This window comes from Mustela erminea, chromosome 12 (genome assembly GCF_009829155.1).
Source record: "Mustela erminea isolate mMusErm1 chromosome 12, mMusErm1.Pri, whole genome shotgun sequence".
Taxonomy (NCBI): Eukaryota; Metazoa; Chordata; class Mammalia; order Carnivora; family Mustelidae; genus Mustela; species Mustela erminea.
Genome location: NC_045625.1, coordinates 42,472,022 through 42,486,067, shown reverse-complemented (window position 1 = coordinate 42,486,067; position 14,046 = coordinate 42,472,022). Strand labels below are relative to the sequence as shown.

Sequence of the window (14,046 nt, the reverse complement as noted above, 5' to 3'; positions counted from 1 at the left end):
AACAGGGTTGGATGGATGAGTGTATAGAGTCAGGACTTTCAGTTCTTTCTGAAACAGTCTGCATCAATCTTGTTATGACAATCCTGGAGTCCTGGGATGGGTCATCCCGACTACTAAGGTAATGGAACGGTAAAGCTTTGCTCACTTTAAAGAAAAAGATTAGCATTTCTAAAGTCAGCATCACCCAAAGTCAAAACAAACCTCAGAGGCAACGGAAAGGGGCTGAAACCCTGAGAAACATAAAATGAGGAATGAGAAAACTCCTCCCCACCCAAGATTATTCAGGTGTATAAAAGGCACACGTCGGGATACTTAAGACCTAAAACATCACTGTCAACCCTGAGTCTGGTGGATTTTTTTAGCTTGAGGGGAAAAAAAAATGAGCACAAAGCCTGACGTGATTCGAAAGTGTCTGTGGCCTGCATGCCTTGTGGGTCTCCTCATCACTGGCATCCTCTCTCTGGACTGTAACTTGCTGCACTTCCACCTGAGAAAAGTCACCTGGCAAAACCTGAGACTCCTGAGCAGTACGAGCAGCAACTTTCCTGCAGAGTGCCTGAGCGAAACCAAAGCGTTTGAGTTGCCCCAAGAGATCCTGTCACACACCCAGCCTGTGAAAAGGTACATCAAGGAGGCCTTCTATGAAATGTCTATACAGGCTTTCAATATCTTCAGTCAGTACACCCTCAAATCCACTTGGGAAAGCGACTATCTGAAACAGATCCAAATCGGACTTGATCAGCAGCTGCAGTACTTGGAACAATGCCTGGAGGAAGAGGAGCAGGAAAAGGAAGACTGGAAAGAGATGACAGAAGATGGGATGAACTGGTCAGGAGCTCTGGTCCCCCAGCTGAACAGCCGAAAACTGAGGAGGTATTTCAATAGGATAGACAACTTCCTGAAAGAAAAGAGATACAGTCACTGTGCCTGGGAAATCATCCGAGCGGAAATCAGGAGATGTTTCTACTACTTTCAGAAATTTGCAGCCCGACTCAGGAAGAAATAAGGTATATTTTTTAGAATTAAAATTCCCTTTCTCTCCAACATCTCCCTCCCCTTTGTCTTCTTTTTAAGAATTTTTGGGCTATCCTATAAGCCAGCCCACCACTGGTGACGGTGATTTAGGTCATGCTTGCTGTCTCTAAAGTTGGCCTTGAGACATCAGCTACATCCAACCTTTCTAAGAGGTGCCAACCACCGCTGGGTACCAACAGTCTTCTTAGAAAGTTCTGAAGATAGTTTTTTTTTTTTTTTAAGATTTTATTTATTTATTTGACAGACAGAGATCGCAAATAGGCAGAGAGGCAGGCAGAGAGAGTGGGGGAGGCAGGCAGAGAGAGTGGGGGAGGCAGGCTCCCTGCTGAGCAGAGAGCCTGATGCAGGGCTCAATCCCAGGACCCTGAGATCATGACCTGAGCCAAAGGCAGAGGCTTTAACCCACTGAGCCACCCAGGTGCCCCTGAAGATAGTTTTAAATAAAGGAATAAGATCCTCTCCATGTTCTACTCTTTTCTTTCTCGTTCTTTTGCTATTTTTTACTTGTATTGCTCTATGGCCTTTGAACTTCACCATGCCAATGTTAGAGGATATGAATGAGAGAATGATGCAAAATGTAACACCTCAGTGATTTAACTGTCATGCTGCCAAGGCTGTGTATTCTGTGATAGTTGAACATGTTAAAGGAGCTTATACAAGCTTTCATAGAGTTAAAACCCTTCTTTTCTACCCCCTGCCCTCAAAAAAAAAAAAAAAAGGTGAAATTTCTGTCCTATTTGCTTCTCAGTTTGGTTTGTTTGAAATTATATAGTTTGTAGGATGACATTTTCATTTTATTTTATTTTTTAAAAGAGAATGAAGATCCTCAGTGATATCAGATAGAATTAGATGGCCATTAAGTTCTCACTCATCCTTTGAGAGCCAATGATTGTAATGTAGAAAACACAGCTCATTCCTACTGCATACTATTTGATTTCTACATCCAAGGGCATGGAAAATGCTGCAAAAAAAAATATATGTATATATATATGTATGTATATATATATATATATATATATATATATATACATACATATATATAAAATCTGTTTTTCTGTGTGTTTTTTAAATGCCTGAGATGAAGTACCTGCATATTTCACAATGAGTTGCGCACTGGATTTTCCCAATAGAAAGACCACTTTCTGACTGTTAACTAGACTAGTTATAATAATACATGACACTTTAATCTCATTTATCTTTTTAGAAATTATTTTGTATCCAGGTTACCTAGATTATTTACTTAAATTTTCTTGTGTGATCCTTCATCTGTGTTAATCCATCATCCAGCTGAAATTAATTTTTTTCTTCCTCTCTCTCCTCCCCATTTCAGAATCCTGTACACCGTCAAGTGAGAATTAACAAAAAGACCTGTGGCTACACAAATGGCAAAAGCACAAATGTACCTGGTTCCACCCTTGGGAAACCTCCCCTGCTATATACTGTTTCAAAAGCAAGCTCCCGACCTATTTAGATTCAAAGTTCATTCAAGTACAGGGCTCAAATGGTAAAGCCAAACAGAGAATCTTATAAAACAGAGGCAAATTTCAGGCAAAAATTAAAAGTTGTGGATTATGGTATCCTGGCTATCAGTGGAAGGGATGTAAATAAAATGAGTTAGTTAAATCCATTAGTAAAAACAACTCATTAAGAGTTGTTCTAAATGAAGGAAAAAAAAAGTCACCATAAACTGTAAAGATGATGGGGGTTGCAAGCTACTAAGCAGAAAGTATCCGGTATTTTCCAAGAATTTCTCTACTAATGCTTTTGCACAGTCTCCCTAATAACTCTACCAGAGATCATGTCAGTCATTTCAGTAATTTATGGCTGCAGTCTTGCCAAATGTTTGCTATGCTAGAGGGAAGAAAATTGGCACTTCAAGTCAATAAAGATTGTCCGATTACAAGGGCAGGGTCAGAAGTCAGAACACTATGCTTTCACTAAGAGCACCTCTAGTCAGAAAAGGGAGAACATCCCCACTGAAAAAAATTGGTTAAGGACATAAACTGGCATCATCATAAAGGAAGAAATACTAACAGACAACAGGAAAAATGTTTAATCTCATTTGTGGTTAAAGAAATACAAAAGAAGACAAGATGATACCTCCCATCCATCTGGCAGAAATGAAAAAGTGATAATAATATAAAGTATGAGCGGGGTGTGGGATACAGGGGAAAAAAAAAAATCCTCTTGTATATTGTTAGACAGCAGGTAAAGTGGCACAACTTTCCTACAAGACAATACGGCAATCTCAAGTATCCTAAAAAGTGCACTAACTCTTTCAACCTAGCTATACTAAGCTCCAGAAATTAATCCAAGGAAATGTTTGGGTAACACTGTTTACTAGAGCCTTATTTATAATATCCCCTTTCCTTTTTTCTTCATTTTTACCTCTCAATATTGTCTATGTTTTCTACAATGATTTGGGGAAGGGGAGGCTAATTCTAAAGTTAAAGAAACTGTTCAAGCTCATCTTTCACTGCAATTACCCTATTTTCCCTACGGGGGTAGACTGGGACAAACACTGCCCTTTCACGTGATTAATGATGCCTCTGGGCACTTCTTAAGCAACCCAGGTCTGCCGTGTTCTACTCCTGCTGCTACTAAGTAGCTGCTAAATTTCAAAGGTATCCTTCCTTAGGCATCATTTTCATGAGACCTTTGTAAAGTGCCTTCCTTCCATTGCTTCAGAAATTTCACTTTTTTTCTTTTGTTGGTGCCACTGGTAATATCCAGAAATCACTGGAGAAAGTGCTTCCTGAGTTAGCAGTCTCCTTTGTTTTTCTGTTTACTGAATGAAAGTCAAATTTCTGGTAAGTCAGATAAAGGGAAAACTCCCAGAACTGTGCAGAGGTCCCACATAAAACGCTTGAGTGGGTACCTAGGTCACAGGTGTTCTGATGGAAGCTTGCTTCCTCCCTCCCCAGGCTCCGGGAAGGGATCAAAAGGTAGAGAGTAGAAAGAGTGTAACTGAGCTTCCTTGGAATAGGAACGACTGGGCCTCCATGAGAAAATGCTGGAAACACCGATACAGTAAAGCTGAGCGTGCACAGCTTCTAACAGGTGCACAGGCTTGGCCTCCCCTCACCGGCAAAAACGACAGTCTGGGCACCGTAAGGGAACTCTGCCTTCTCGGAGTGCCTACTTTGCTGTTGCCCTACCTCTTACCACACTAAGAAGAGGCACGATGTGTAAGCATCTGACTTGAGAGGGAAGGCAAAGAAGCAGGGCCACCTATAACCTAACAGGCGCACCCCCTGGGGAACTCGGAGGCAGTTCCAAGCCACTGGTTCGCAAGAACTTGTTGGCGTGAACACTGCCCTGGCGGCGTCCCTCTGCGCGGTATCCTCCGGATTTGCTTTTTTCCAAATGCTTACAGGGGGGCTGGGATTTCAACTTGGAGCCCTACCCCTAAGTCAAAATTCCACGTTCAGTCTGGAGGGAGCCACCTAACCACTGTTTCTAGGCAAAGTCTTGAGGCTTCTTGGGTTACTTCCTTCTCCATTCTCGCCTGTTCTCCAGTCCCTGAAAACTCGCAGACCCCAGGACCTCGGCTTTCCGCCTACCCAAAGTGCCCTTATCCCGTCCCCCCCTGCCGTGGAAGTGGCCCAGCCACACGCCTTCGGGCGGATATTTAAATCCGCTGGAACCACCCAAGGACACCCTGGCGGAGGGCGGAAGGTCTCTCCCACTCTCGGGAAAGCGGCACCCCTCTCCGGCTGCGCTCTTCGCGGCGCGTCTGGGATCGGATCCGAGAAACGCGCCCCGGGCCACAGGCAGCCGAGGAGGCGGGGAAGCAGCAACTTTCCCTCCGCCCTCTAACCGCAGGGCCTTGGCGCGGCGGCCTCGCGGGGGCCGGGCTCCTCGCCCTTCCCCGTCGGGATGCCGGACGGGAGCTGGCCGTGTGGCTGGCGGGAGGTAGGGGAGTGCGGGGAAGACCCGGGGGGAGTCCTGCTCTCCACGAGCCCCGTCAGATGTTGCAAAGGCAAACAATAGGGGAGACGCGGAGAAACAAAAGGCCATTCGTCACGATCTCCACGGGCGCTGTGGCGTGGTCCCTGCGGGAAGGACATCTGGGAGGCGGTCAGGAAGGTGGGTGAAGGGGGGAGCCTGAGGGGCCTGCAGGTCTCCGGTACTCACTTGCCTGGCACCGGAGGGCGGCCCTTTTCCATTCGGAGAGGGGTCCCAATCAAAGGAAAGTTAAGGGGTTTTCACCTTCCTCGGCGCAGGGGAAGGGAGGGGCTGGATTCCAGATGTTTGACAGTTGTTGGCCCAAGGGGGCAGCAGAGCTTCCCCGTCCTTCAGCCACGCGCTCCCTCCCCGAAGCCCCGACAGTGCCCGGGGCGAGCGGGCCGGCGGAGCGGGCTTCCCCGGCGCAGCCCGCGCCCAGCCTCCGCACACGCCCGGAGCGCCGTGCTCCCGCCCAGGCGCACTTTCGCAAAAAAAGTTTGTCTTCCCGCCGCCCGCAGCCCGACCCGCACGCGGCAGTCTCCCGCGATTCGGGACGCTTCGGGACGCACTTGTACCCCGCGGGCCATGCATTTCACTGCTACAGCTTTCACAGTCAAGGCCCGGGAGCCCGGGCTGGGGACGGGACTCTCGTTCCCGCCCGAGAAGGGCACGCGAGGAGCCGGCCTGAGCCGAGGCGCGGGCAGGGGTCTGACGCGGATCGCAGCCCCAGAGCCGCCGCTCGCCCCCGCCCCCCCCCCCACCCCCGACGCGTCCTCCCCCAGAGGCGCCCCACACCGCGGCCCGCCCCGGCACCCCGGAGGGCGAGCAGCTGCCTGGCGGCGCCACCTCGCCTCGCCGCGCGCGGGCTCTCACTCACCGTGGGCTTTTACCTTCAGCGCGCGGCCCTGTCGGCTCCTGCGCCGGATCAGCCGCAGCCGGCGCCGGAGGAGGAGGACGAGCCGGTGGCCGGACCCGCGACGCTTGCGGATCCACGCGGCGGACGCGGAGCGAGCGGCGAGGGGCCAGCGCGCGCGGTCTCCACGAGCGCGCGGGCGAGCGAGCGCGGAGTTGGAGCTCCAGCCGCCGCCGTTCTGAAGTAGCCCCCACAGGCGCCCAGCGCGCGGCTGTCGCGCGGGGGCGCCGACCGGGGACCCCTGGCGGCCGCCCGCGGAATGGCAGATCCGTGAAGTCAGGTCGCCTGGAGGCTCATCTTGCCTCCCGCAGAGGTGAGGAATGGGCGGTATATGCGGGCTCCAGGGCTTGCCGAAAAGACCGGGACCCTCTCACGAGGGCGGAGAGCGAGAGAGCATCAGAAAGTTCGCGTTCTGGGTCCAACACAGCCAAGGCACCTAGAAAGGGGGAAATCACCTTCTCCAAGATTTTGTCACTTGTTGAAAAAGACTGTTGGAAAATACTGACGGGGGCGGGGGGGGGGCTTTAATCATTGGAGAATACTGAGATTCTGGCAGCTTCACTAGAACAACCTGGGAGTACTGGACTGAGAATGGCCTTGGAAGCCGGGCACACCCTGCGACTTTCTACTGTGTGATTTTCGGTCTGTGACTTCTAAACCAGTATTTTCCTCTGTAAATTGGAAAAGCAGTATCTACCTTGCTGGGTGGTTTTAAGGGTAAACTAAACATAGAAAGCATTATTTTTTTTCTTCTTTTTCTTTTTTTTAACATAGAAAGCATTCTTTTTTTTTTTAAGATTTTATTTATTCACTTGACAGAGATCACAAGTAGGCAGAGAGAGGGGGGGAGGCAGGGTCCCCGTTAAGCAGAGAGCCCGATGTGGAGCTCGATCCCAGGACCCCGAGATCATGACCTGAGCCGAAGGCAGAGGGTTTAACCCACTGAGCCACCTTCGGCTCAGGTCATGATCTCAGGGTCCTGGGATGGAGCCCCGCATCAGGCTCTCTGCTCATTGGGGAACCTGCTTCCTCCTCTCTCTCTCTGCCTGCCTCTCTGCCTACTTGTTATCTCTGTCAAATAAATAAATAAAATCTTAAAAAAAAAACCAAAACTTCCTAAGGAAAATAATGCCTTCCACATCTTTTTATTTCCCTAAAGCTCCTTAGTACATGCCGATTGGGGAGTACCAAATGAGTAGGTACTGGATTTTACAATTCTGACTACACACTTTAAAGAGGTATGGAAATATACATATATAATATATGTTATATATTTTATATATATATTATTTATTTATTTGAGAGTGCACGTGCACAAGCAAGGGCAGAGGTGAAGGGCAGAGGGAGAGGGAGAAGCTGACTCCCCACTGAGCAGGGAGCCCAATCAGGGCTTGATCTGGAGGCTCAACCGACTGAGCCACCCAAATATCGGGAAGTATGGAAAAATAGTAAGTAGAAATGAGGATGCATGCAAGGTCAACATCATTCCCCCAAAAGTGATTTCCACCACTACTAAATGAGAACCTCTAAAACCACACATTTTCTGCAATATTAAGTAATTTCTGATATCATAAGAAATATTTGATAGACAAATAGTTATAGTCTAATGATGTTAACACTGGATTAAATGATTCCACTTAATTCTTGGGCAATGCAAAGATATTGGAGATTGTGAATAAGAAACTCAAATATGAGGGTGAAAAATAGTCAGATGCAAATATACAGCCATTAATTAGGCAATGATTCTTATTGAGTAATGCAGTTTCATTTCCAAACTGCCTCAAACCCTAGTCACTGCTTTTAAAGCTTTTGTCCTTTTGGCCTCATGGCAATCAGAACACTCTTACGGTGCAGAACAATCAGGATGGAAGTATCTCTTAATTACCCCAGTTTACCTTTAATTGTCCTTCCCTTTCACTCACTAGTCCCTAAATGGGAAGTCTCTTGCCTGCCTTGCAATACCCTTGGCATGATCTTTTCTGTCCATTCAAAAAGGAAAAATAAGGGGTTTTTTTTGCCTTAGAAACTAAAGCCAAACACTGAGATCCGACTCTGCCCTTGGAGATCTGACTCACGGTCCAGAGTACTGATGAGCAAGACATGCACGCGGTGAAGAGGGCATTCAGTTCTAATCAATAAATATTAATGGAACCATCTCTGCCTCTCTCCTTGCATTTCAGCTTTGCCTGTGGGAGGAGAGAACTTTCATCCCACTTTTATCCCCTTAGTGGCGATTTCCTCAGGGAGGAATGGTAAATCTTGTGACTGGGAGGGAGCCACCCATATTTCCTGGATAATTTTCATCATTGAGAGGGGTCATTGTAGTGAATAATACCCCAGTTCTTGCTCACTCTCTCCTAGCTTCTCTGCCTATGACCTGGTGTGCTGGAGAAGGATGGGTCCACCTTCACAGTGTGCTTGGAAGGGCCAGCATTTAGATTCAAGCCCTCCTTGGTCCTCCTGCATCTTTGTGTGGTCAGGCTACTACAACAAAGCTTGGGGGCTTCCCAATAGCAGAAAGGGATTTCTCACAATTCTAGAGGCTGAGAAGTCTAAGATAAGTTGCCATCAGATTCAGTGTTTGGTGAGGGCTTGCTTTCCTCTTAGACAATTTTTCACTGTGTCCTCACAACGCAAAAGGGGGCAGGAAGCTTTCTCAGGCCTCTTTTATAAAGACACTAATCCCATTCATAAGACATCCTCCCTCATGACTGATCACCACACAGAAGTTCCATCTCCCAATACCATCACACTGGGCCATAGGATTCAACAGATGAATTTGGGGAGGGCACACATTCCATCTGTAGCGTCCCAGGCTACACCTCCTTCTCCAGTCAGGCTTTTATCAGAACCCTGCGTAGGTGTTACATAACAAACTGGCTCTGGCACAAATTGAACAAGATGCTGTTTCCCACTGGCTATTATTCCTTATGTCTATGGTTCTTTGCTTGTAGGGAAAAGCAATCTGAAGGGAAAGACTAGGGGAAGGAAAGGATTCAGGTACCAGGAGTCCACCCAACCTACACCATCCTCTCCCTCAAACGTGCTCCCCTGCTGTCTTCCCCATCTCAGTGAATGGCCTCTCCAACCTTTCATTGGCTTAAAGCCCCAAACCAGAGGATCATCTTTGACTTTTCTCCTTTTCTGTTCCACTCCTAATCTATCAACACATCTCATTGGCTTTATTGACAGACCTCTTTCCATCACCTCAGACCAAGCCACAAATACCTGTAGCTAGTATTACTACAATAACCTTCTGTCCCCCTTTCCACCTTGTCCCCCCATATGTGCTATTCTCAATAAAGCAGCCAATGTGATTCCAGTAAAAGTGTGTCCTATTTTGTCAACTTGCTACTCCAAATCCTCCTTGGGCTCCTCTTCCAAATCTACTTAAAATTATTATCACCTTCCCCTTCTAACACTCCCTTATCCATATTCCCTGCTCCAATTTCTCAGAATTTATTGCCATCTGACTATATATATATATATGTATATAATCCTGTATTCATTTTCTGTCTGTGTTAGTTTTCTATGACTGCTATAACAAAGAACCACAAACTTAACAACATACAACAATACAAATTTATTATATTCTGTAGGTCAGACTTTCAGCCCAGGTCTCATTGATGTCAGCAGGGCTGCATTCCTCTTTGAAGTCTCTGGAGGAAAGGCAGTCAGTTTCCCTGTTTTTACTGGTTTCTAGAGGGTTTCTTTTCTCCATCTCCAAAACCAGCCACAGCAGTCCAGATTTCATTTTCTTCATCCTGACCTTTCTGCTTCCCTCTTCCACTTATAAAGGCCCTTCGGGTGACACTGAGCCCATCCAAATAATCCAGTATTATCTCCCTATGTCAAAGACAGCTGATTAGTGACCTTAATTCTGTCTGCAACCCCAGTGCCTCCTTGCCGTGTAATATAACACGATCCCAGGTTATGGAGATAAAGATGTGGACATTTGGGGGTCCATTATTCTGTCTACCACACGGTCTTACTCTTTCTACTAGAAGGTAAATTCCACATGACATGGATTTTTATCTATTTTGTTTATTACTCTATCCTTGGACTAGCTCAATAAATGTATAGATGCTTGCTAAGGACTGAATTATATCCCACTTCCCTCCGCCCCCAAATCCACATGTTGAAGCCCTAACCCTCCATGTGATGGTATTTGGAGTTGGAACCTTTAAGAGAGAATTACAGTTATCCACTTCTTGGCCTTTTGCCCAAGATCAAGAGGTAATTACAGTTAGATGAAGTGATAAGGGTAGTCCGCTCATGGTGAGATTAGTGGTGATTAGTGGCTTTATAAAGAGAAACAGGAAAAGAGAGACTGTTGTCTCTGTGCCACATGAGGACACAGTGAGAAGGAAGTCATCCATAAGCCAACAAGACTCTTAGCAGGAACCAAACTGGCCAACATCATGATCTTGGACTTCCCAGTGCCCAAAACTGAGAGAAATAAATGTCTAATATTTAAGCCATCTGGTCTATGGTATTTTGTTATACCACCTGAACATGCTAATGTGGCACTCAAATATGTGTTGAATTAATTAATGAAGAGAACTCATTATGGGTGTTGCCAATACTTAATCTCTATTAGCACCCATCATACGTCAGGTGCTCACTAAGTACTTTACGTGGAATGTCTCATTTAATTCTCACAAAGTTCCTATGCAGTAAATACAGGTGAAGAGATTAGAGACCAGAAATTTCCCCCATCTAAGGGAACTTGCCCAAGGTCATGCACCTAGTACATCATGTAGGTAGGTTTTAGACTTGGCAGCGTGACTTAAAACCATAGTGGAACCCTCACACTCCTCTGCCATTATCATGCAGCAATAGACTGCCTGGGATCCTGCCCTCAAGATGCTTACAACCTAGTTAGAGAAATATGACTAGCAAGAAGGGGGGAGGGGAAGGGGCGTATAGAAGAGGCCGATACATTTCTGTGGAGCACAGACACAAGATTAATTCTGGATGGAGTTGACTAGGGGGAGTTTCAGGGAGGATGTGGCATTTGAGCTGGACCTAAAGATGGTGGACACTGGGGCACCTGGGTGGCTCAATTGGTGGCTCAGCATCTGCCGTCAGCTCAAGTCATGATCCCAGAGTCCTGGGATGAAGTCCTGCATCAGGCTCTCTGCTCAGCAGGGAGTCTGCCTCTCCCTCTTCCCCTCACCCTGCTCATGTTCTCTCTCTCTCTCTCTCTCTCTCTCTCTCGGTCTCTCTCACTCTCTTTGTGTTTCTCTCAAATAAACAAATCAAATCTATAAATAAATAAATAAGGTGGACATTGTTGGAGTTAGAAAAGTTGTTTCAGGTACATAAAACCTGTAATGATACAGGAAGGTAGGAAAATGCTAAATGTGTCCTAGAAACCAAGATTAATCTAGTTGGTATGGGGACTATGTGTGCAGTCAGATGATAAAGGCTGGGACCCCCATGCTAGGCTAGAGATCAAAGGAAATGTAATGATTTTCATCTAAGTTATTGATGGAGAAAGTTAATGAAAGAGCTGCCAAAGCAATGTCTGAAGTTATAACTCAAAAGGCAGTTAGTAGAAGACAAAAATGAACTTCTTGCTGATAAAATGTTTTGAGAGACTTCTCTGTTTGCCACATTATAAAATGGCAATCATGGATCTGTCATTCTAGGTCCAGAGCACAGCCTCCCATATCCTAGAACCAAAAGGTTCTCAAGTGAGCAAAAACAGATAATGAAAGCAACTGGGTTATTCCTGACCTCTGGACAAGTATAATTTTCACCATTTCCATTTTATAGGTGAAATAACAGTCTGGAAGAATTGACTCGCCCCAGATTACACAACTAATATGACTGGGATGTTGGTTGTAGGTCTCATGACCATTACTGCTGTGTGTCCTGATACAGCAGTGGAGAAGGCCCCAAGAGTGTGCTTGTCCAAGATAAAATTGTCAGATTTCAAGCTGTCTCAGATAAATCTCTCCAGGTAGCGATGGGATAAGTCTAAGGAGTATGGATGGAGGCACTCATGGTTCTTACTTCCAAGCTTTTGCAGGGAAATGAGAGAAGACAGGTCATCTGAAAGATGCATTTTAGGGAGACAAAGTGGCATAGTAATTAATAGAATGGGCATCAGAGTCTGAAAGACCATATTCACTGTGTCTATTGCCTCATTTTATAAAATGGGGTAAATAACATAAGTGGTTGTATGGATTCTGTCAAGGGATGCATGTAATGCACTTAGCACAGTGCTTGCCACATCGTATGTGCTCCAGAAACTGCATCTCTTTTTCTTTCCAGCACATAGTTCTACATCACCCTCCCATAGCTCCTCCCTTGGGAGGGCAAGACACCCTAGCCCCCAGCCCGTGTGACATTCCACAATCAATCTAGAAGACTTACCGCCTCTTGGGATGTCATGTCCTAGAATTGGAAACAAAAAGAGAATATTTCTGGGTAGTTAGGTACAGAATTAATAACATTTACATTTTTTGCCCAAGTCAGGGCAAATTACTTTCTGTCATTTTCAGTTCATGCTTTATGTATTTCCTGTAAGAGGAAAGCCATGCTGGTCTTCAGTGGTGAATGAGAAAAATCCCAGAAAGATTCTGTTGCCAAACCACCTCATTACAGCTTCCACTGAGAGGGCACCAAAAGAGCAAAGGGAGAGCCTAAGAGCGTCACCATAGTAACATCATAACACATTGCAATAGAGTCAAGTGGAGAAAACATGTTTGCGTCGTCCTTGACAAACAGACTCAAAATCATGTTGCTCAGGAGAGCAGAGCTCACTCAAATTGGATTTGTGAGAGGGCATTCCTATTAATTTTGGTAGTCTGATTACCCTTTGGCATTGTGTGCTAACCATATTGATTACAGGAGCTTACTAACAAAGAACAGACATTCTCAGAGTCCTTTTCTCATACCAAGCAACGAGAGTTAACCCAACTGTCTACTTAACAAATCTTGAACAGTAAGGCACACTTCCTCCTTACCTACTTTGATTTTGCTTTCAAAACCCTGATTGCTCATAATCCTGGAGAGATTGTCTCAATGTTGTATGGGGCATCTCTGGGTCCCGGAAATGAATGGGCATACCTTCTCATAAGCATTGAAGTCATGGCAATTTAAACAAGAGAGAGGTGTGTGTGTACATGTACAAAAGATATGCATAATATGTAAATATATATGGTATATATAAAGATATTCATATAAATCTTTTATTCATATCTAGTATGTATATATGTAAAACTTTTTAAGCAATTTCAAACCATGAAAAGAATCCACATGTTAAAGCCCATTTCTTGCTGGCATAATTCTTACCATTTATAATGACACTAGATGTCTATAATTATGTCCTCTGAAATCCACATTATATGAATCCCATCTTGTGGAAGTGGAAATGAGGCACGGAAAGGTCATGGGGTTTGAGGGCTGGGGAAAAAAAAAAACCTGTGACACAGTTCAAAATTGTACCAGAGCAGCTAAACAAGATGGGGTCTTTGGAACCATTCTAGAAAATTGCCTGCCTTCCATTCTATAGGAGTAAAGTGAGCTTTCCTTACTTATTTTTTTAAAAATTCATTTTATTTCAATGAGATTGTGATCTTCCCTCATGCTCTCTGGATCTATTTGTATTTTTCCTAGTGACCCAATATCCTTCAGATCTCCCTACTAGACTGTGTTTTTTCCAGTTTTGTTTTTTTTTAAAATCATTTGAGTCTTTAATAAGTGACTTTTCTCCTGAGAGAAGCCCAGTGTTTTTGTGCTGGCCTGACACACACCAGGGGTAGTACAACTTGTGGTCTGCCTCAGACTCTGAATAACGGAGAATTGTCCTCTAGGAATTCTCCTAAAGTAGGTCAGTAGATAGGATCTAAGGAGAGTTAGTTGCCAGGAGAATTGGACTCTAAAGTAGTCTCATGTAAAGACAGCATGGATCCCCCAAATCAACTTAAGAGTGAGTCTTTCTAAGATGGGGAATCAGACCATTGTGCGCTCAGTGGGGTCATGAAGTCTTGTTCTCAAAGCGATTCATACAGGAGGGGACAGGAAACCAGAGAAGAGGCTGGTGTGTCATGGATGGTTGCAACTTGACTGCACCTCCTCCCCCTCCAAGTAAGAAAATAAGGAAGCTCTCACATGGACTTTCTCTAGAAGGGGGAAAA

At 45.5% G+C, this 14,046-nt stretch overlaps 2 protein-coding genes across 2 annotated transcripts in view; one reads left to right on the top strand and one right to left on the bottom strand.

Moving 5' to 3' along the window:
• The window catches only part of MOB3B (MOB kinase activator 3B), a 199,833-nt gene extending 193,867 nt beyond the window's left edge, over positions 1 to 5,966 (bottom strand). Inside the window, exon 1 of the mRNA XM_032307294.1 lies at positions 5,861 to 5,966. The gene's annotated coding sequence lies outside the window, so the exon portion shown is untranslated. The remainder of the gene's footprint in view (positions 1 to 5,860) is intronic.
• Positions 380 to 1,006, top strand: IFNK (interferon kappa). The gene has a single exon (XM_032307295.1). The coding sequence runs from the start codon at positions 380 to 382 to the stop codon at positions 1,004 to 1,006; it is 627 nt and encodes a 208-aa protein (XP_032163186.1).
• Positions 5,967 to 14,046: the final 8,080 nt, after the last annotated feature.